The following is a 24,593-nucleotide window of genomic DNA, read 5'->3' as shown; positions in this document are numbered from 1 at the left end:
TTCACACGAGGTCATACTCGTAGCTATGTATTCAGTCTCAGCGGTGCTCAAAGCAACCGTCTTCTGCTTCCTGCTCATCCAGGATATCGAGCAGAACCCACCATATCCGAGATAAGGTAGTATCTGATGTCTATATACTGGAGCAATCATAGAATACGGGATTCCTCAACAATCGAATCCCCCCCTGGTTGACACAGAAGATCACGGTGGTATCCATCATGTGTACAAACAGCTCACTGAAGAGCTCCCGCAACCAGGCAGCTTCACACGAGGTCATACTCGTAGCTATGTATTCAGTCTCAGCGGTGCTCAAAGCAACCGTCTTCTGCTTCCTGCTCATCTAGGATATCGAGCAGAACCCACCATATCCGAGATAAGGTAGTATCTGATGTTTATATACTGGAGCAATCATAGAATACGGGATTCCTCAACAATCAAATCCCCCCCTGGTTGACACAGAAGATCACGGTGGTATCCATAATGTGTACAAACAGCTCACTGAAGAGCTCCCGCAACCAGGCAGCTTCACACGAGGTCATACTCGTAGCTATGTATTCAGTCTCAGTGGTGCTCAAAGCAACCGTCTTCTGCTTCCTGCTCATCCAGGATATCGAGCAGAACCCACCATATCCGAGATAAGGTAGTATCTGATGTCTATATACTGGAGCAATCATAGAATACGGGATTCCTCAACAATCGAATCCCCCCCTGGTTGACACAGAAGATCACGATGGTATCCATCATGTGTACAAACAGCTCACTGAAGAGCTCCCGCAACCAGGCAGCTTCACACGAGGTCATACTCGTAGCTATGTATTCAGTCTCAGCGGTGCTCAAAGCAACCGTCTTCTGCTTCCTGCTCATCCAGGATATCGAGCAGAACCCACCATATCCGAGATAAGGTAGTATCTGATGTCTATATACTGGAGCAATCATAGAATACGGGATTCCTCAACAATCAAATCCCCCCTGGTTGACACAGAAGATCACGGTGGTATCCATCATGTGTACAAACAGCTCACTGAAGAGCTCCCGCAACCAGGCAGCTTCACACGAGGTCATACTCGTAGCTATGTATTCAGTCTCAGCGGTGCTCAAAGCAACCGTCTTCTGCTTCCTGCTCATCCAGGATATCGAGCAGAACCCAAAGAGAATCAGCACTCAGAAGTGCTCTTGAGATCCTCCACACTGCCTGCCTAGTCAACATTTGAATAATCATGCAGCTTCACATTTCCGGCAGTGTATCTCAATTCATGAGAGATTGTGCCCCGAAGATATCTCAGAAGATTCTTGGCACCAATCTAGTGAGGCTCAACCATATATGAGCTCATCATGCTAATTGCAAAACATATGTCCAGACAAAAGTTCACCAAGAACATCAATGCGAATGAGTTTATGAAACTCAGAGGCATTTCCCAAATCTGGTCTGGCATCACTACCATATAACTTCTGAAAGTTAAGATCCTCGAGGTAGTCACGGGCTTGCAGTTTACCATTTCACATCCGGAATCCAACTCCCTCTTACTTCTGCAAATGAGAGGGTCTGCACCTGTCAGAAATAGGTCGTCCTCAGAAGGTGCCAGTATGAGAGGTCTATCATCCACAACCTTCAAGCAATGGTTTGGATCGGCTTCACTCCTAGTGAATCTCAGCTTCATCAAACAACTATCAATCCTCTCATACTAAGCCCAGGGTGTTTTGCTTCAAGCCATAGAGGGCTTTCTTCCACCTGCACACATGAGATTCTCGATCATGAATCTCAAACCCCTCGGGTTGTTCCAAACCTGTGGACCTGCTACATGAGGGGAATGGTCCCCTTGTAATATTTTCCTTCGGTACATCTCGGACATGTACCTTCATGCTCTTCTTGAATTCAGGCATTCCTATCACCATCTGACTCACATCAGGTAGGGCCCCATAATAAGTAGACCTCCAGTGCTATAGATGAGATGTGACAACTGACATGGTCCCCAATGGACCATCCTACAACTTGATACAAATTTCCAACCCTAAACCCATGAGTAAAAGCATCTTAGAAAATTCTATTTTCAAACATCTACCTTTCCATCAATGAATGCCACCCTGAAACCTTTGACTTCCATTGTCGAAATGGAAACCAGATTCTTCTTGCGATCAGGTACATAGAAGAGATTTTGTAAATGAATCGGGTTACCCTTATTCAATTGAGGAGTAATATTCCCTACACCCTTTCCGGGATAGGTGGCATCGACTCCAAGTATAATCCCACGATTGTTTCCATCTCTACTAAATTAGAGAGATCACCCTTCTATCCGATGAAGTGACTTGAAGCACTATAATCAATAAGCTAGATTCCCACAGAATCTGAAGGAGAGGGCCAATACAAGATAACGCTTCTTTATCTTATCAGAAACAACATTTGATTCTTCATACCCGAGGTTCCTTGCTTTCTATGAAGAGTCGGCCATTTCCTTGATGACCTCCACTGTCATTCCTCTGATCATTGAAGATGTCCCTGGAATGGTTGTTATCATCATCAAGTGATGTGTCCCTGCCATTCGGACACTCCTTCGCATAATGGCCGAACTTATTGCAACCAAGGCATCTGCCTTTTCTTCCACCCTTAGATCCAAACTTCCCATTGAAGTGATCTTTAGGTAGGCCATCAGAAGCTTCCGCTGCGCCATTCTGATAATGTTCTCTGCTTCGATTTCACCCTTGATGAATTTGAAGAGGGATGAGGAATCCACTGATCCTTTTGTTCTTTCCCAACTACCTTCGGTGATTGCTCTTTCACTCTCGCTTGGGCTTTGTCTTAACCTCACCTCTGATACCATGTTAATTTTAGGTATGTTCTATGCTTAGAGCAATTTATTTCAATTTTCACAGTTAGCTCAATATCTTTTCTAGATTAGCAATCACATCAGCATTAAAGTAAACTGCAGATAGAACATAAACATAAATCACAGAAGACAAGCCAAGACAAGAGGACACAAGATGTGGCGCTAGCCAGGGACAAACCCTAATGTGGGGAAACCCTTGATCAATTCTTCTTATATGTTCTTCAATAGTTCAGCAGAGAGAGAGAGAGATAGTACATTTACAACGGAAGTCAACACTTTGACTTACCTAGATAAGAGCATAGATCATCTCTAAGAAGATGATACATGAGATTAGTTGAACACATGTTGCTTCAACTGATTCTCCAAGGTGACTCCTTCACCTATCATCGTGCTGCATCTCGTCATCATGTTGCACCTCACCATGCTGCACCCATCATCACAATGTTGGACCTCATGACTACTGCACCTAATGCTGCACTGTTGTCCCATGTGCCATGGTTGAACCATGTTGTCATACAGCATGTCTCATGTGCTTGCCACAGCTATCCATGTTGTCCATGCTTGCCATATTGCACCATGCTTGCCATGCTGTCCAAGCTTGCCATGTTGCACCATGCTGTCCATGCTTGCTGTCCCATTGTGCCACTACTGCACAATGACATGGCAGTCCCATCATTGTTCTGTCTCATCATGTTGTTGTCCCATTGAACATTGTGGCACAATATCATTGCTGCTAGTACTGCTGTCCCATCACGGCTTGTTATCTCAATATACTTACAGCAACCCAGCATTGCTGCTGTCCCTACAGCAACATAACATACTTACGCTGCTCCAAATATGTATGTACCATTGCCTAGCTGTCCTAGTTGTACTGCTGCACTGCTGTACCTAACAGTCATGCCCAAAACACTGTTGTTCTAGGCATATGGCAGCCTTGCTGTCTTGCTGTCCATGCATCATGGTTCCACCATGCTCCATTGCCTAGCTGTCCACAACACTGTTGTTCCAATGCTGCCTTCACTGCTGCTTATGTGGTGACTGGTTAGGGCATCTGGCAGCCCTTACACACCCAGCCAAACAGCCCCTAAAATCTGCCCAAATTTGCCCTTAATTAATGCGGTTGTCCTCCAAGGGAAGGCTGTCCCCTTCGCTATAATTCTGGGCAGCCTTCTAGCCCTTAATAATGGCTCTGCCCTCCTCTCATTACAGTGGCATCCTACAGCCCTTAGAACAGGCCTGCGGCAGCCTTTCTAGAGGACTGTTCCACCCTCTACAAGCCCTCAAACGGCTTCCTTTGTCCTCGGCCTTCTAGCAAGATACTCGGCTTCCTTTCATCCCTTCAGTCTTCCTGAAATGGCTTCAGAACAGCCCTATTTCACCCATGCTGAATTGCCTCTTCTTGCTGCGGCCCTAAGCTTCAAACTTCGGCCTTTCTCCCTACAAGAGCACCCAAACAGCCTCTCTTTCCCACGCTGTCTAGGGCAGCCTCTTTCTTGGCTGCGTAGAGGCCAGTGTATAGGCTAGGGCTTCTTCTTGATAGCGTAGATACTAGGGTTGTCCTCCTTGTAGTGTTAGGGCTTCTCACTTGACTGTGTCCTCTAGATTAGGGCAGCGTTCTTCTTCTTGACTGCAGCTAGGGCAGCCTCAATCCTCCAACGTCTAGGGCTTCCACTCCTAGATTTCTCTTCCACTAAAACCCAAGACAAGTGGAGAGAAATCAATCAAAATAAAAGTGTGTGAAGAAATGACTATCAAATCATCTCCTTTTATACTAAAACGTTGAGCACATGTGGGGTATATTTGGTTGTTGGCCGACCTTGATGAATTGTCTTATAACACAAATAAATTCATAACTCCATGAATACTTATTGGAATCGGATGATCTTTAGATCAATCCTACACCTCTCAATGAGAGGGATCCAAGAAAAATATCAGCTGCCATAAATAAGATGACCCACATGGAGTTTGGCCCTAGTTGCCAATTTTAACAGGAAAAGCCTCTTTTCCCACACGTGTGGGCTCATTTGGTCTTATTTGATATGTTTTTGAGCTATTATGAGGTTGGCTTGTAACCTTTCACTTGTTTAACACTTAAGCAAACCTGTATTAGGAATTTACTTGTATATTAATGAAAATAAGGGTTGTTAAGCCTCATATAAATAAAGGCTCCCTTATTTCACATATTATCATCACACATTTACCATTATTCTTGTGCAAAAGAGTGTGAATTAGTCATTTTCTGCTACTTGGGCCGCAATGTGACTTTTTCTATGATGTGAATTCTCTTGGAGATGGAACTTTGTGTGGAGATGTTTTCCTGGGATTGAATAAAGTGTTTCTTTGGAGAATTTTGTAAGTTTCATACTTTATCTTCTATAATTTGCATATTGTATTTGTGTAGTAAGGTTTCTACCCTCTCCATGATTAATTCTAAATCTATGTTGAAATCTGGCTCCATTATAGCATGCAAAATTGTTCTCTTTGAAACCTATAAGGAAACTCTAATTGTGCATTCCTTATATTTAAATTCCCCCCTCACAAGGAAAATAGCTAGGGTTTAAAAGTGGATACCCCAATCATCTCCCCTTACTCCATCAAAATCATTCTCTTTGAATTTAGCCCTAAAAGACTACATTATTCCCATTTAGGATACGGCATTAATCATAAGTTGTGTTGATCATCCAATGAATTAATTATTTTCCCTCTCCTTTACCTTTTTCCTAGACGTCTATGGTTAGCAACTAGAGTTTCATGTGGAAAATTGCATAAAAGTGAATTTGTATTTGATGATAATGGATCATAGAGTAGGAATTGCACCAATAAATTATATAAAAGTAGAATAAATCATTGTTGCATTGGAAAAACCCTTCTTTTCAGGGGTAGCACCATCCTTGTTGTTTAACCGTGTTTTCAACCAGAAAATCCCATTACTAAACCATAATCCTTTGTGTGTATTAGAAGGCCTCACTTCCTTTTGTTGATTATCCCTGAAAGGCCTTTTCTTTGGCTGCTATATGACATTGTGTACCCTATCATTGCAAATCAGCAAAACCTTAACTTATAACAGCCATATTTTTGGAAGACTCCTCAACAAATGGAAGAACCTACCAGTGAAAGAAGTGACATGGGAAGATGAGTGTTTCATGCAAAAACACCCACAAATAGTCAAGTGTTGAGGACAACACTTCTTCGAAGGGGAGGGGCATGTTAAACCATATATAAGCCCCATGTTAACCCAAAAACACCTTCTCAATCGATAGATATTGAGCGATTATATTTCTATTATTATATTGTTATGTAGGCTAGAACCGCTCAAGGTCCCATTTTATTATAATTGTATCCTTTGTCTCCTATATATATATATATGCACTAAGGAAACCTAGTCTTAGGATCACCCAATATTGTCTTGTTCATTGCATTATTTGTAAAAGGAGGTTTCCCCTTCGAAGTGGACTATTGTTAAATTTGGACAACTAGGTCCAAACTCCATGTTCTGATGCTCAGATTAAGAGGCTAATATTTTTGTTGGATTCCTCTTTCTGAGAGGTGTAAAATCCATATAAAAATAGTCTTAATCCGATGAGCAGAACTTATATTGTGAATTTATTATTCTTAATAAATTATATGTGCAAGGTCAGCCAGTTTTGTAATGTAGGCTCACATGCCCAACAGATGTGTCACACACCCTCATTGATGGATATATATACAGGAAAAGTTGGAAAGAATTTCATCACACTCAAATCACATCTTCCTCTCTCATCTTAGAGAGTACGCTACCTGGAGGACGAATTTCAGCCACACGTGGGAAGGACGAAGAGGACAGACCGTACGGATTTTCTGCTAGGGTTTCTGCTGCTAGGGTTTCGCAGAAAGTTTGACCAGCGTTGACTTTGGTCAACGCTTGGTCCAATCAAGCTGAAAATTGGTGGAAAGTTCGATTTTTGAAGGCCGTACTATCTGGCACAAAAATCGAGGTCAAAGGGTTGACCGTTTTGCTGCTGCGTTGACTTTTGTAGAATTGACTTGGGTTGACTCATCTACTAGTTGGAGGGATCTTGTGACACATCTGGGCTGACTGACCAATGGAGACTTTGCTGGTTAAAGCATCCTGTTGACCACCGAAACGAACACACATTTTTCCTGTTTCTTATTTGTCTTCTAGATCTGCTTATATGTTCTATCTGCATTTTGCTTAACTACTTGTATGATCGCTGTGAGAAAAGTGAAATTGCTCTTAGCATAGAACATCTACAAAACTTAACATGGTATCGGAGCTGAGGTGAAGACAAACTCTATCTATAGCAATCATCATCGATGTCAATGGATACCTTTGTGTCGCTGTACATAAAGGATTATATACGCTATCAATGATATACATGTTGTAACGGAAAGATATACAGCGCAGCTGTAGAGGATATGTTTAGGCAGTAAAGGAAGCCGCAGTCATAAGGACATGAGGCTGCAGTCATGAAGAGTCAAGTCGTAGTGATGGAGAGGTATCCGCAGGCTTAAGAGCTCTGGCCAAAGTGCGAAGAGGAGTATTTCTGTGTCTTTTGTTTATGATCTGACTGGCCGAGTAAGGAAGGAGGCTAGCCGAGCTTGTAAAGAGGAGTTCTGGGCATAAAGACAAGGGTTATTCTCTATGCACAGGCCGCTGAGTGTTTTTGAGTTTTACAATGGGACAAAAGTCTGTTTTGAGAGGGCCGAGAGGCCCAACAAGGAGCAGGAAGAAGGCCGCAGTACCCTTGACCATCAACGCAGTAATTAAAGAAGTTTGAAGGCTGTATAGTAGGGCTGTCGTAGCAGCCACAGAAAGCCCTAACCAGGGCCGAAATTTCAGGGTCTGTGCATTGGTCGAAATGTATTTGTGGACAGAAATATGACGTCTATCACAGGTATGTGCTTGTCTTTTATAATGATGAATTTGCCAGATATTATGGTCCAGATTAGACAGTTTGCAATTCTGGTATAATGGGCTGTAAGAAGATGCTTGGTAAAGCTCCAAGTATAGTCTCTTGAGAGGGACAACAAGGGCTGTTACAAGGCAGATGCTTTGGAGTCTTAAAAATGGATATATGGAAGAGCTTAAGGGAAGTCAAGTGGGCTTATTATCAGACCCCATCTTCTGTAGTGAAACATGACAATATGACATAGTTTTCTGACAGTGATCTTCTGCACTTATTGTAGTGTCACTTACTCTCATGACAGTTATGCCTAGCAGTGATATTTCAATTTTCACAAGTCCTCCATCTACAAGATGTACTCTATGTACCCAAATTGAAGAAGAACCTTGTGTCTGTATCTGCCATGGAAGACAAAGGATTCAATGTAACTTTCTCTGATGGAAAGGTACTCATGTGGAAGAAGAGATTCAAGGAAGCTATCTCAATTGGTTTTAGAGTTGGTACACTCTACCAGGTTGGAGGGAGTCCGTTGGGAGCTATGACTTGTGATACTATCCGTCAAACCAAACTATGGCACCGAAGATTTGGACACCCTCATTACAAGGCTCTTCCCGAAGCAAGGAAGGTGGTGACAGGGATGCCTGATTTTGGAAATAATCATGAAGGTGTATGTAAGGGCTGTGCTGAAGGAAAACATTCAAGGGGACCTTTCCCCTCAAGTGTCACAAAGACATCTGAGATATTGCAACTGGTCCATTCTGATCTTTCCGGTATGTTGCCTGTAACATCCCTAGGGGGATGTTCTTACTATATGACATTTACTGATGACTTCTCTCGCAAAACCTGGATATACTTCTTGAAGAAGAAGGATGAGGCTTTCATGTGGTTTCGTACCTTCAAAGCCTTGGTGGAAAATATGACCGGAAAGAAGATCAAGATTTTGAGGACTGACAATGGCACTGAATATGAGTCAAATGAGTTCAAAGACTTTTGCAGAGAAGCTGGCATTAAGAGGGAGACTACCACTGCATATACTCCTGAGCAGAATGGTGTTGCTGAACGCAAGAATAGGACTATTGTGGAAGCTGCCCGTGCCATGCTATGTGACCAGGGTCTACCAAAGTTTCTGTGGGGAGAAGCTGCAAATACTGTTGTGTACATTCAAAACCGATGCCCTCATTCCGCTTTGGACTCCAAAACTCCCGAAGAGGTTTTCTCTGGTAAGAAACCTGATGTCTCACATTTTAGAATTTTTGGATGTCCTGTCTATTTTCATGTGCCGAAAGAAAAGAGAAGTAAGCTGGATGCTACTGGAAAGAAAGGAATGTTTGTGGGCTACAGTGAGACTTCTAAGGCATATAGAGTCTATGTACCTGGTCAAAGGGAAGTAGAGATAAGCCATGATGTCACTTTTGACGAAGATGCTTCCCTGAAGAAAGTAGTAGATCTTCCTAGATCTAAAGAAAATCATGAAGAAAGATCTGGAAATCTGGAAGAACCCCACGATGAGACTATGCCTGATGATGAAGGGTCTATGGACCCTATTGACCCTTCCCCTTCTCTAGGAAAGAGGCCATCATGGCTCAGGGACACCCTCGAAGATGCTAAGGGTCATGCTGCCCCAAGGGGGACATTCCGAGAAAGCAAGAAGCCGTGTAGATACCAAGGGTATCTAGCTGCCATGAGTTCTATTATACAATCTGAACCTGGATCTTTTGAGGAAGCCATCAAGCATCAAGTCTGGAAGGATGCTATGCATGAAGAATATGAGGCTATTATGAAGAATGATGTCCGAGATGTGGTCCCGAGACCGAAGGACAAATCTGTTGTCACCTCTAAATGGCTCTACAAGATTAATCATGGACCTGATGGGAGTGCTGAAAAGTTTAAGGCAAGATTTGTTGCCCGTGGCTTCTCTCAAAAGGAAGGAATTGACTATGACGATATATTTGCACCTGTGGCACGATATACCACCATCCGATCCATCATAGCCCTTGCTGCTACGCAAGGATGGAGTCTTCATCAGATGGATGTCAAGACCGCTTTTCTGCATGGTGCAATAAAGGAAGAGGTGTATGTAGAACAACCTCTGGGATTTGAAGTTCAAGATCGAGACACTTATGTCTGCAGGTTGAAGAAAGCCCTCTATGGGTTGAAGCAAGCACCCAGAGCTTGGTATGAGAGGATGGATAGTTACTTGATGAAGCTGGGCTTCACTCGAAGCAATGCTGATCCAAACCTTTACTTTAAGGTTGTGGAAGGAAAGCCTCTCATTCTAGTGCTGTATGTGGACGACCTCTTCCTGACAGGTGATGACCCTCTCATTCATCAATGTAAGAGGGAGCTTGCTGCTGAGTTCGAGATGAAAAACCTAGGACTGATGCACTATTTCCTAGGCCTGGAGGTCTGGCAGAGACCTGGAGAGATTTTCCTTTCTCAAGGAAAATATATTGTGAAGCTTCTGGAAAGATTTGGGATGGTGGATTGTAAGTCCATGTCGACACCAATGGAACTCAACTTTAAGAAGTTGAGTGGCAGCGCTGCAGGGCCTATCTTGGCCAATCCTACTGAGTATCGTCAACTCATAGGAGCTTTGATGTTCTTAGTGAACACCCGTCCGGACATATGTTTTGCAGTGAATACTTTGAGTCAACATATGGTTGAGCCTCATCATTTTCACTGGGTTGGTGCCAAGAATCTTTTGAGATATCTTCGGGGCACGATAAACCATGGGCTGAGATACACTGCCGGGAGTGTGATACTCCGTGGATATACTGATGCCGATTGGGCTGGCAGTGTGGTGGATCGTAAGAGCACATCTGGATGCTGTTTCAATCTTGGTTCTGCTTCGATCTCATGGATGAGCAGGAAGCAGAAGTCGGTGGCTTTGAGCACCGCGGAGGCCGAATACATTGCTGCTAGTATGGCCTGTTGTGAAGCAGTTTGGTTGAGGAAGCTCTTTAGTGAGCTGTTCCAACATGTGCTAGATACCACTGTGATACTCTGTGATAATCAGAGTGGGATTCGTATGACTGAGAATCCTGTGTTCCACGACTGATCCAAGCATATTGATATCAGGTACCACTTTATCCGGGATATGGTACAGCGAGGCGCCGTAAGGCTCAATCATATAGGAACTGATGAGCAGGTCGCGGATATTCTCACTAAGCCCCTGGGGAAGGTCAAGTTCCTAACCTTCCGTGAGAATCTTGGTGTCATGGAAAGACCCTATGATGTGGGTCCTGTTGGACGATGAGCTCTGGGAGCTCTGGGGGGCTTTGGGGATAGCTTCTCGGAGCTATAAGCACTCATAATGCTTTTGCCCCACCCTTGTGATTCGCCACTCATTTATCTGTGCCCCGTATGCATCCTACCCATTGAGTTCAGGGCTCATGGGAAGTACCTCTCATTTGGCCAATGAGGTGTGGAAAAGTTAGAGACTATTAGCAAAGACTGATGGACGCATCAGAGATTGCCGTACTCTCTATCTAGGATGGCATGGTCCAACCACTTGATCTGGGATCAAGATTTGTGAGGTCTGGGACCTCTGGACTGACTATGTCAGTCGGGGAATGATGTCTTTGTGACTGACCCACTTCTGTTCTGAAATAAAGAAGCCAGCAAAGCAAGTTTCGGCGGGATGACTCACGATGTTGATTGCACTAATAAATGGAGTTCTCCCTAGTTGAGAGGGAGTGTTAAATTTGGACAACTAGGTCCAAACTCCATGTTCTGATGCTCAGATTAAGAGGCTAATATTTTTGTTGGATTCCTCTTTCTGAGAGGTGTAAAATCCATATAAAAATAGTCTTAATCCGATGAGCAGAACTTATATTGTGAATTTATTATTCTTAATAAATTATATGTGCAAGGTCAGCCAGTTTTGTAATGTAGGCTCACATGCCCAACAGATGTGTCACACACCCTCATTGATGGATATATATACAGGAAAAGTTGGAAAGAATTTCATCACAACTCAAATCACATCTTCCTCTCTCATCTTAGAGAGTACGCTACCTGGAGGACGAATTTCAGCCACACGTGGGAAGGACGAAGAGGACAGACCGTACGGATTTTCTGCTAGGGTTTCTGCTGCTAGGGTTTCGCAGAAAGTTTGACCAGCGTTGACTTTGGTCAACGCTTGGTCCAATCAAGCTGAAAATTGGTGGAAAGTTCGATTTTTGAAGGCCGTACTATCTGGCACAAAAATCGAGGTCAAAGGGTTGACCGTTTTGCTGCTGCGTTGACTTTTGTAGAATTGACTTGGGTTGACTCATCTACTAGTTGGAGGGATCTTGTGACACATCTGGGCTGGCTGACCAATGGAGACTTTGCTGGTTAAAGCATCCTGTTGACCGCCGAAACGAACACACACATTTTTCCTGTTTCTGATTTGTCTTCTAGATCTGCTTATATGTTCTATCTGCATTTTGCTTAACTACTTGTATGATTGCTGTGAGAAAAGTGAAATTGCTCTTAGCATAGAACATCTACAAAACTTAACAACTATATTATTGGTTTCTTATCATTTTTAAGGTGCAAGGATCATAACAGCATCAAAGAACTCTCTTACAAACTTACATTTCTACTATCAAGGGATAGAGATACAGATCACCAAAGCTTACACTTATCTGGGAGTATAATTCAAGGCCTCTTTTTGGTCTACGACAGGCCCTCCAACCTCTACTCATTAGAGAGTATGGTTCCTTGATCCTCATTGAAAAACAGTGCTTCCAAGGGCAATTTCAAGACATCTCGACCAAACTCTATCTCATGGAGGCAATTATCAGACCCACAACTCTCTATGCCTCTAAAATACGGGTATCGAGTTTGTTGCAAACAAATAGGACTACACTAAAGAGAATACAGACCTTGCTTCTCAGGCACGTCATCCGATGTAAACGCGCAATTCCACAGGCCATCATTCAAGTAAAGTTTGACGTTCACCCTTTCTGCCTCGAGGCCAATTTTCTATCTAGTTTCTTTCCCTCATAGAGTCTGATCTCTCAAAGACTCAACTAGTGGGAAGTAGAGGTATTCCTTCATATCTTTCCTTATGTCGAGCATGAGGTTGGTTCTCAAAGGTGTCTCATCTTCTTCAGTCAATTACTATCTCCACGAAGTGCTTTCCCCATTCATATTCTCCCTTGATGCTCACACCATCGCTTGCCAACTAGATTGAACCAGGCTATCAAAGAGAACATACACAAACTATACATACATTCAGAGTGCTTGGACCTAACCTTGGACAAGCCATGGCTTGAAGATGTCTTTCTACCCAGGGCACTTTTTGCAGCTGCGAGATGGCATCATTTTCCACCCCCCTTGTACGTGCAAGCATTGGATGCACTCACTTAGGATCCCTTTGGGACAACTCTGCATCAACTCCCATCGACTCTCGATAGGGACAAATCACTATATACCACGATTTGATAAGATCTACTAGGTGTGCCATCCTCATGAGCCAAAGATGGAGATGCATCTAATTTTTCAATGTCCCCTATAATATGAGACAACAAGACCTTGTCACTACCTCTACAGGGCTCAAGAGGCTCCCTCCCTACTTTCTTCTAATACCAAGACCAGAGATTCTTAACCCCTTCATCGAGGAGATCTTTAGCCACAGATCTCAACTCCTACACGCCATGCCCCACCCTAGGATGACCACGCCAATTACCTCATACTTCTCTATTGATCCATCAGATCAAAGCAACAAACAACAGGGAGAGTTACAGAGTGCATTGGGCAGCAAAATGGTGAGACCCTAGGTTTCTCCTTAACCTCCCCCTTTGGGAGACTACCCGATATTATCGAGATTGATACAAAGGTGTCAGTCAATACATCAATGCACATGTTCTCAGAGCATTGGAGAGACCAACTCTCCAAATAGATCTAGATTAGAGCACCTATTGCCCATCAAACTGCCTCCCAAATCCAGAGGAGCAACTAGAGATCTATTCAAAGTTTCCTTTCTTCGACCTTGAATGCTAGGAGTATCCCTCACTCACACATCCCCCCTCCCCCCCACCCCCAACAAAATAAAAATAAAAAAATCATATAGTCGAGCTCCCTGATTGTTCCAAAGGACTCCAACAGCAAGTCGATGCCTAGTTCACCCCCTCACCCTCAGACATCAGACTCGAGACCTTGACATCATCAACCTCCTTGTCCAATCTCTCTCATTCTCTCAATAGGTTCTTGGGTTGGGTTGTCCACCTTTCCAACAAATTCACTTTGTGTTTGGTATCATTGTACCTTTGTCATAGTATTATACATATGTTTATATTGTTATACTTCTGTGGGTTTCTTTCTTTGTACTTTTTTTGGTATTTTCTAGGAGTTATTCTTGCACTCCCACATTGTCTTCATATTGGTTGCACTCTTTAGTCCCATTAACCTACTTTTGTGGTCATTTGTTAGACATTAATAAAATTATCCTATCTTATCTAGATATGAACGTATGACCTCTTACAATGAAACACATGGCCTTAACCATTGCTCAAGTATTGCCAATACCAAGCCATATGGTGGAAAAAGCGTTGTATTCATGTCAAAAAAGTTTATAATGGAAGCTTTAATAACTAAGCAAAGCAATCCTATTGATTATTATCGTAGGAAATCGTTCCACTATTGATCCTATAAAGAGAGAAATTTTAAAACCCCATAATCTATCGTTTGAGGTATTGACTATTAAGAAAAGGAAACCCTCCATTTTACAAGTATGCTTTCACCAGAGATGTAAAAGCTGGATAATCAGGTAACATACACACTTCCATGTAGATGTAAGTTTAACTAGAAAAAGATAATGAAGGACAATAAGATGGCATATACAAGTTATGCATTTTCTGATTATCAAGGTGAAAAAGAATAATGCATACCCAAAAACCCAAAGCGAAACTGCAAGAAGCATCGTTCCAACCATAGCCCATTCATTTCTTGACACAGATCCCATTTCCTGCAGCCTTTTTGCTGCCAAGGCAGGTGCCTCTGGAGTATCTTTGATTTCTGGGGGATAGATCTTATACATGAGATAGGGCATTGCCAGAAGAGCAATAATAGCTGGCAAACTTGCAGCTTTAAACCAAGAAACCCATGGGCTTCCAACTATGACCCCTAATTCTTCTGCCAACTTGAGGCATAAAAGATTCTGTGCCGCTGCAGTGAGGAAAAGGGCACTGGAGTTGCCACTTGCCTGCAATAAGAGCAATTTTTTAAATTAAAACCATTCTAAAATGACTGTATGGACAGACAATGCAGCACTTTCCCATATTTTTAGAAAACACCTTGATCGCAAAAAGCTGTCTAGATGATTACAAAATAAGTAGAGAATCAAGGAATTAATGACAAAGCATATATTTAACCAAGGAAAAAATAACAATAGAACAAGAAAGCCATGAGGAGGATATAGTTATTTATTCCCTTACTGCAAGCGATGTTGACCAATGAAAAAAGTTGGGTATAGTCGTGGACCATCAATCAACTTGTGCTAGAATTCAGCCATGTAGCTGACTAAGAACTAAACATATTATAATGGGAAAGACAATCAAAGAAAGAAGCTAAAGCAAACAGTTTTGAAAGGTTTTAAATCACAACTTCGATAAAATTACCCCATTATGGACTCGAGATATTTCCTGCTTCCAGACTAATGTTTCACTGAGTTTCCATGCTCTTTTTAAATGTAAAAACCCAGGACCACAAGCGTTCACACTCTAGACAAGTTAACCTCAAATGAGTTAATAAGGTTTTTTGCTCCTACTGCTACTCTTCGATACAAATGAGGATAAATCAATGTTATCAATCTAGACTGCAAATGGCAGAACCAGCCAGTTCGACTGGTTTTGGGAGGTTTCTGATCAGAAACAGTCTCTCAAACCGGAATTGCCCTGTTTTGCTCTGAACAGGTCCTGAACTGGTCATACCAGCTGGTTCAGGATAAACCAGACAATTTACTGTTTCTATACCAGTACGTCTGCCTACCCCCAAAAAAATCAAAAAAAATAATAAATAGAACAACAACAATAAAAAATTAACTAAAACCCTACAATTACCCTAAAAACTATTTTTGATCTGTTTAATGATGCCCTCCTCTAGCATAAATTGACTTATCATGAATGACTTGCAATTGCTTCCACCATCACAACAAACAGGCAATAGTGTGACCTTTAAGAGCATCGATTGAAGATGTCGAGGATATCCATGCAGAAAATGTAGAAGATCTAGATATGAATGATTGTGTAGTTTGATTTGATAGCAGACTAGCATGATTGTTTTTGGACTCTACAAGACATTTAGAACCTCACTGCTAGCGTATTTGGTTTAGCTATGTATTGCACTTGGTACCATTTTGTTATATTCATCCTTACAATGCTAATATAAACGAGAAAACATTTATTTGATGTCCAGTGGTTTGGATTTGTATTGTACACGAATTTATATTTTTTAAATCAAAATTTGAATATTTTATTTATTTTTTGGTCAACGGGTTCTTTTACCAGTTCCAGTCCATCTTTGATTTTTGGGGTCAACTGGTTCAATTACTAGTTAGGTTCTGATACATAGGGGATACAAAGCATTGCACAGTTATATAAAAGTTAAAACATTTATGATTTCAACTATGCATTCCATCTGCAAGGGCATTGGAATTTTATGTCAGTTAGAAATACCTAAAACATGTATTTACAAAATAAGCCAAATTTATAAAATCAAAAAAGGGCACAACAGATCACCATTCCTTTCTTAAAATAATGAGAAACATTCTGTAATTATACCAAAAAAGGGCAAAGCTTTGTTTTTAAAATTTTGTAAAGTTTGACACAATGATTAATAGATTAACGTCTTGTATTACATGTCTGGAAAATGAGAGGATGTATCTCAATTAGTATCATACATCTCATACCAATAATGAGAAAATACATCAGAGATAAACAGAGATACCAAAAGAAGCATTGCTCATTCTAAAGTTAAGACTTTTCCTATGTTTACAATTTTCATTTTTCTCATTAACTGGAAGTACTCCTCTCACAGTACTTTGACATGGTTTCAGTAAAAATATCTGAAGTCTTTATACGAGTGTTCCATGGAGATGTGTCACCGACTGTGGAGGCCACAACCCCCTAGTTTTCCATGCTCCTGGGACAGGGGGACACCTAGTGAAACGTTTCCCCAAATACCCCTTTTGGTAAAACATAGGGAATGCAGAGGGACATGTTTCCCCAGTGTGGAGGGCATGTTTCCCCAAAAGGGGGACTTCTGGACATACCCCTTAGAAAAAGGGTGCTATTGGGTGTCCTCCCACAATGACAACACAATAAGTATAACAATACATGCATTTGAAATAATGGTTTCACATGGTTGTGTTGATTAAACACTGAAGGAGAATCTCTATGATATCAGAGTATGGTTTGTTCAAGTTTTTTTGGACTGATTAGGGTATGAGAATTATATTGTACAAAGTCTTCCAGTTGTAGCTGCCTTTTACTAGGAAATTATTGCACATAGATTTCAACATCAGGTGCAAAAACTAAATAAATGTTCAATTGGTTTAGTTTCAACTTTCTATTAAGTACTAGATTGAATAAATAGATAAACAGAGCCATATAGAATCTACACTTGCAACATACTCTACATAGAACCTTATTTTAACTATTTTTTGCAATAGACAGAACCATATAGTATCGATGTCTGAAATAAATTCTAAATTGAATCATACGCTAAATAATTGATGACATTTGACAGATTCAAAATTCTCACTAGTAACATGAAGATATAAGTAATATCTATCTGTAAGCATATTAATAAGACAGAGGTGAAGCAATATCCTTATTTGCAGTGGTGAAAACATTGTTTGTTGATGAAACAATCACATCATGGATGAGTGATGGAAACACTGTATGCTGCTGAAATGAAAGATCACGGTGAACAGAACATTTGAGTTGGAAGGATTCAAAAGTTTCAAGAGTTTAAAAAAGGTTTTCAAGTAAGGATCAAAGGCAAGAAATGGAAACAGATTTGACATTTCTGATCATTGTATAGATATAATTAAAGTTGAGCTTCAGGCTCTGACAATTTTGGCCTGCATAATTGATATATGCACCCAGGAGTCTTTACTTGCATGGAGATGCTTATCTGCTAAGTTACAGGCGATTGCTTGTACCATCGTTGGTAAAAATGCTGGGTTTAAAACATTGTAAGGGAAAGGTTGTGGGTTGAAATCCCGTAGAGGTTATCTTTTTATAAGGGAGCTACAAAGACAGATTTTTGCTTGCTTAGAGTCCATCATTTTTGTTGGGGCTGCGAGAAATTTGTCAATCATTTTTTGACAGTTTCCAAGATTTTGGTTCCAGGTTCTAATTTTGAACCTGCTTGTGGATTCAGCATGAGCAATAGTGTTTTGGACTACCGTTTTCAATTTCCATGGGGTGTAATCTATGACTAGATAGTTTTGATGCTTCCCTAGCTCTCCTCTGAAAGGGGAGATGACAGAAATCAAATTTCAAGCTTAGGAATGCTCACACTTGTATTGTTATGAAGTGCTCACTGGCATACACGTTTTTTAGATGGTTCTTGATTTCACTAAATGCTCCAATTTTAGGTTGCAAGATATGGCACATAGTAGTCATCTTACAAGTTTTGATTTTGCCATGGTTGGGTTGTAACTTGTAACTTGTCATCATACATGTTCCAAACACTTTTCAGGGTTGACTTTCTTTTGAAGAAATCACTGCAGGTTTGAATAGGATGTATGACTGGGGTATCTACACTCACACAACATGAGACCAAAGAGCAAGAGGTGACAGGAGCTTCAAAGTTCAACAACACTTCACCTGCTTTAGCACCTTTTCTGGAGTCTGGACGCCTTTTAGATCAGGAGAGGGATTGTCAGCCACAGTGATCCAAGAAAGATTAGATCATTGTAATATTAATAATAAATTCAAAAAATAAAGATGTTAATAGTTTAACACTTAATTAAGTTATGAGGTAGTTTAGGTAAGATAAGTAAATTAATGTCCAAAAAATGACCACAAAAGCAGGGTAATATCACTAAAAGTGTACATCAGACATAAAAGTGTACTCATTATTCTCGCGCATTGATTTCCTAACAAAATCAAGGGGTGAGGATTGTAGAGTCGAGGTGCACATGACCACTCCTTATTAAGGTAGTGTCACTACACCTCATTTCCTTCAGTGCATGCAAGGAGAAATTACTATCAATGTGATTGCTACTGGAAATAATTGGAAATTATCATTGGGTTGCTAAAGGAACATTGAAGTAAATTGTGCTAAGCATAAAACATACCATTGTTATCTAAAATTAACATGGTATCAGAGCTCAAGTGAAGACAAAGCCCAAGCAAGAGTGAGGAAAAGCAATCACTAAGGGAAGTTGTTAGACAAGAACTTGGAACTAGTCTCAATGACGACGACATCTTACTTCAAATCCGACGACAAGCTTAAGGACAAATCTGACTATCATGCATGGATGATGTCTCTGGTTTTGACTTTGGAAGAGAATGATGTTATGGACTATGTCATAGGAAGAGTAGCGGAGCCTCCTTCAAGTGCACCAGCTGCTGCAAAAACAAAATACAAGAAAGGTGAGGTAAAATCTAAGAAAATTATTGTTGATTCTATTCACAAGCCTTTGGTTGCCTATATTTTTTATTTGGAAGAAACATTTAAGGAGATGTATGACACGCTAGTTGGGATGTTCAAAGTAAATAATGCAAATCAAGTTCTCTTTCTCAAGAACAAGTTGAAAGACATCAAGATGGATAGAGGAGGGTCCATTCAATCTTACTTCATGAGGATTACCGAAATCAAGAATGACCCCCTATCTATTGGAGAAGTTTTTGGTGACAGGGAACTCACTCTTATTGCACTTAGAGGCCTTACAATAGAATGGAGTGTGTTAACACTTCCATCCTCAACAATGACAAGATTCTGGGATTTGATGAATTATTGGCTAGATGAACTCGAGAAGAAATAAGGATGATGGAAAGAGACAAGCCCTCAAATGGAAATAATCCTATCGCCTTCTCCGCTCATGCTAAAAGGAAGAACAATGCTGGTCCAAGAAGACAAGGTCAAGGGTTCAAGTCGGGATTCAAAGAAGGAAGAAAAGGAAGATGCTTCAATTGTAACAGGTTTGCCCACTTTGCTAGAGAGTGTCCTCACAAAAAGGATACTCTAAGGGATGATGACAACAATAACCACAACAATTACAAAGGCAATGGCAATCAAAGGAACAACAGATTCAACAACAAAGGAAAAAGGAATGCTCCCACTGCTCGATATGGAAATGGTCGTCTTCCCAAGAAGTCGAGAAACTTCGGGTATGAAGAAACTACTGTTGTAGAAAAGCAAAAAGAATTTTTATCTTATTTTTGCCCTCACCACCGCCTCTCCTTCAGATACATTGGATCATTGGTTGATTGATAGTGATGCCTCAAGGCACTTCACTGGGTACAAGGAGGTCCTCTCAAACTTAGTTGAAAAGAAGACAAATATGGAGATTATACTTGGGGATAATGCCACCTACACCGTGAAAGGGATTGGAACTGTCACTCTTCACTTAAATCAAGGTCAAACCCTTCATTTACAAGAAGTGTTGTATGTACCTGATCTGAAAAAAAACCTTGTCTCTATTTCTACGATGGAAGATAAAGGTTTCAAGATGGCATTCGTTGATGGGAAGGTACGTGTTTCGCAAAAGAACCCGAAAGATGCATTTACACTTGGATTTAGGGTTGAAGGTCTCTGTTGTCGCACAGATTGTCACGACAACGCTCAGACCGAGGACTGTCACCCTGATCCCCGATCTCTCCGTTTAAGCCTGTCTCCCGCGGCTAAGGGGGGTAGACCCTATGAGGTGATGAAAACCAACTGTTGACCAGTTGGGTTGGGAGACACGAAGAAACAAGCACTAGATTGATTTTGTTAAGTTAAAAGACCAGTGCCTTGTGGAGTTAATGTTTAATCAATTAATTATCAGACGCTGCAGAAATATAAACCATGTAGAGCAATCATTTATCATCAAATCTTAACTTTTACCAGATACAAGATAATCAATAAAGGCTCAATAGCTTAATGAAACTCCAGCAATTAAAAATTTTAAAAGGTAAATGCTTTAAAAAACCACCAAAAATGCTAACCAGAGATCACATTTATGCAGTTAATCTTCGAATGAACATTTAAGCATGATAAACATTAATTCCCACGTCAAAATTTTAGCCTTAGCATAAAAGATGAAACCTAAGAAATTCCCTAGCCAAGATTGAAATTGGCAAAAAGCTTCCAAAAAAATATTTTTTTATATTTTTTAAATGAAAATGAAACTTTAAATCCAAAAAAAAGAACTAAACCAAAAAGGAACCTTTTATCAAATTTTATATTTTATATTTTTTATGATTTTTTATTTTTATAATTTTAAAACAAAACTTAAAATTAAAATCTAAACTAAAACTAAAACTATGAAAATCAAAACTAAGTCTAAAGCCTAAAGAAATCCTATGAATGAAATCTCTTTTTCTTTTTCTTTTTTTTTAATAAAATAAAATAAAATTTAATTAAACTATACAAAAAACTGAATCTAAGTCCTAAAATAAAACTTAACTCACATAAAAAATAAAAAAATGAAACTATTTTTTTTATTAAAAGAAACCTAAACCTAAACCAAAGGCTAACTGAGCTATACCTAAAAGAAAAGACGTAACCTACTCCTAATAAAATAAACTTAGCAAAAACAAACCAAAAAAAAAAAGTGATTACCTTACGTTTCAAAAAAAAGAAACTCAAGTCTTCATTACTGCCTTGTTTTACCCGGTGAGCATAGCGTATAGTATAGGCTGCTTATCGAGATTCAAGCAGGATTGATGGACCAAGGTCGATCCTGTCAATTCTTGTAACCGCGTTGATCGAACTGAACAAGTTTATGTCAGGGCGGGCCCCTAGGCCAACACGATAAAGGCTCTGGTCTCGTAATAGGAATCTCGGATTTGATAGAGCAAAAAAAAAATCCCTCAATCACGTAGAGCCAGTTGAACTGGAAGTGATCTATTTTCACCCTTTTCTGAGCGTAGCGAAGGGAGGATACTTCGAATAACACGTTGTGCGTAAAGAAAAAACTAACCCGTAAAACATAAACAGATTCACCTGCGTTTAATGTTTCATTTTACCACATTCTCCCTTGTTTGTACGCAGATGTGGCGTGATTGATGGGCAGAGGGAATTGACGGATGGTCGTAGCAGGCTCTGACGGCAGCAAAAGCAGGTATACAGCAGCGAGGGGACATGAGGGATGTGTGTGGTCTTGAATGAATGAAAGCGCAGGCAGCTATGTAACGTTTGGGGGGGTGATATGACTGGCCCGTGTAAATAAAAACGATTTCTTATTGACCAACAGAGGAATGGTTCCAACGGCAGATGGGGGAAAAAGATTTTTTGAATGCTTGCAGCTGGACAAAGTTGGACACTGGTTGCTTGAGAGAGAGGGCTCAAAATCGAGTGCCGTGGTGACTGTAGATCTTAATGTGGAAACAATGAAACGTGGGCAGCAGCAAATGAACGGTAGCGTTTTGCCAATGTATTTTGTTGCTGACTGCAGGTTTGCAAGCAATGAAGAAACGAGATGGAAGGCGTGGGATGGGCTGCGATGATGAGGAAGGTTTGCAGGCGGAAAGGATATGGCAGCACGTAGGAGAAAGGGAGCTGGAGCAGCAAAGGAGAAGAAGAAGGAGCTGCGTTTTTATTTTTATTTTTATGCAGATTTCTGGCAGCTGAGGATAGCTGGGGAATTTGAAAAACGATTTTGCAGTCCTTGGAAAAATATTCCAAACCCCAGAAGCTGATATCAATGAAACCGATGTAAAATTTCTTCCGGACCTGAAAACAATTGAAATTGAAACCCTTGGACAGCGAAACAGCGCAGATAAACCTTGGAAATCTTCAGAAACCCTGCAACCTGGAATGAAAAATCACCCAAAAATGATATGTGCATAAAACAAAAACTGAAAACCCTAAACCCAGCGAAAAAAAAATATTTACAGTATTTACAAATTTTCGACTCTTTATCAGCCAGATTTGTCAATAATCCACGGTAATATTTTCAGAGTATAAGTTTAATGCAAAACGCTTCAGAAAACCCTGCATGCATTCATAAAAAATATTTCGAATGATAAGCCCGGGATCAAGAACTGGCTGGGCTCTTTCAGAAAACACAACCTGAGAGTTGGCTGGTTCAGCCGAGAACTTCCCCTAACGCCCGGTAATCTGAAAAAAAAGGATTTCTTGCACAGCTTAAAATCAACCATCAACATAGAAGGAGAAAACAATAGTAAAACCCCGATCAAATGGAGATACCTGCCACTATATTTCAGAATCTAAACTATCATTCAAACCCCAAAGATCAGACAAGATACCTGTGCCTAGATCAATCTTCATTAAGCTATCATTAATGGCTGAAAATAAAATTATGCAGAAAAAATAGAACAATCTTACAGCATTTTCAGAAGAGTAACACCAGCAAGATTTTTAACCCCAAAGTCTTCTTTATTGCACAAAAATGACTACAAGAGAGCTTTCTTTAACACCAGACTCTCAGATCCAATCTTTGTGTCAAATGACCCCTAACACCCTATTTAAAGGAAAAATTCCCAACAGCTAGTTCGAGTGATCCATGTCAAAATGATCTTGACCGTCGATGAGGATCAAGATATCTCTTAATCTCATCCGTCGAATTTTTAATGCATTAAAAAATTGAAATTCTGCATTTATTTACTCAAAATATTATTATTTTATTAATTTTTAAGGTTTTACTTTATTTTATTATTTTATTATTTTTATTTATTATTTTTATTTTATTTTTTTATTTTTTTTTTTCAATTTTTTTTTATTTTTTTAATTTTTTTTTAAATGGATCCTCGAACTTAGCCTTTGGAAAAATCACCTAGGACCTAGGACTTAGGACTTATGAGGGGATTAAAAACATTTTCCAACCCTCAAGACACTTTACATCATGACTTTTACAACTTTACATCTCAAGGGGGAGAACCCATTTGACACAGACCCTCATAAACCACCCAGTTCTGCGACACAACTATAATCTAGCAGATTAACACACTAGGATTCTCTTAAGATTCTAGTGACAAAATCCATTCCGGCTTTGGGGTTAGGCTGAAGGAAAGCTCTGCCGATCATGGATCGATGAGACGAAAGACCTTCCGGACCGTAGATTATCACTTAGAAAATTAGGTCCGCCTAGGCAATTTACATACATGACTCATATCTGCTAAGATTATTTACAATTTATACATACAGACTGGGTTTACAACATAAATTGATCAAGTTGTCGATCACTGTAGAATGGCACGGACATGTCGATCAAGTGCTACCCTTTTTGCAAAGAGAAGGAGGTGTACTGCTATGGGTAGTTGACCGGTAGTGGTCAACAGTCTCTATCAAGTTGGAGGAAGTCATTTAGGAGCACTGACTTGTGATACTTCTCTTCAATCCAAATTATGGCACCGAAGATTTGCTCACCTTCATTATAAAGCCTCATTTGATGTAAGGAAGATGGTCACAGGTATGCCCGAATTCAACATAGATCATGAAGGAGTTTGTCAGGGTTGTGCAACTGGAAAACATACAAGGGGACCATTCCCTTCAAGTGAAAGTCAAACTACCGACATTCTTCAATTAGTCCATTTTGATCTATCAAGTATGTTGCCCATAACAGCTTTAGGAGAATACTTGTACTATGCAAATTTTGTGGATGACTTCTCTCGCAAAACATGAATCTATTTCTTAAAGAAGAAGGACGAAGTGTTCAAATGGTTCCGCTCTTTCAAAGCCTTGGTCGAGAATCAAACAA

The 24,593-nt window shown here is 40.4% G+C and overlaps 1 protein-coding gene across 1 annotated transcript in view; it reads right to left on the bottom strand.

Annotated features, from left to right (window-relative positions):
• Positions 1-24,593, bottom strand: part of LOC149234401 (dicarboxylate transporter 2.1, chloroplastic-like) — a 39,969-nt gene that overhangs the window by 6,800 nt on the left and 8,576 nt on the right. The window contains exon 2 of the mRNA XM_089371834.1: positions 14,605-14,918. Coding sequence (XP_089227960.1) covers positions 14,605-14,918 — 314 coding nt within the window. The remainder of the gene's footprint in view (positions 1-14,604; positions 14,919-24,593) is intronic.

The sequence above is a fragment of the Pinus tabuliformis genome, chromosome 8, assembly GCF_031772625.1.
Source record: "Pinus tabuliformis cultivar Carrire ecotype Pingquan chromosome 8, CPIR1, whole genome shotgun sequence".
NCBI classification, from domain to species: domain Eukaryota; kingdom Viridiplantae; phylum Streptophyta; class Pinopsida; order Pinales; family Pinaceae; genus Pinus; species Pinus tabuliformis.
This window is presented reverse-complemented; position numbering and strand designations above follow the sequence as displayed.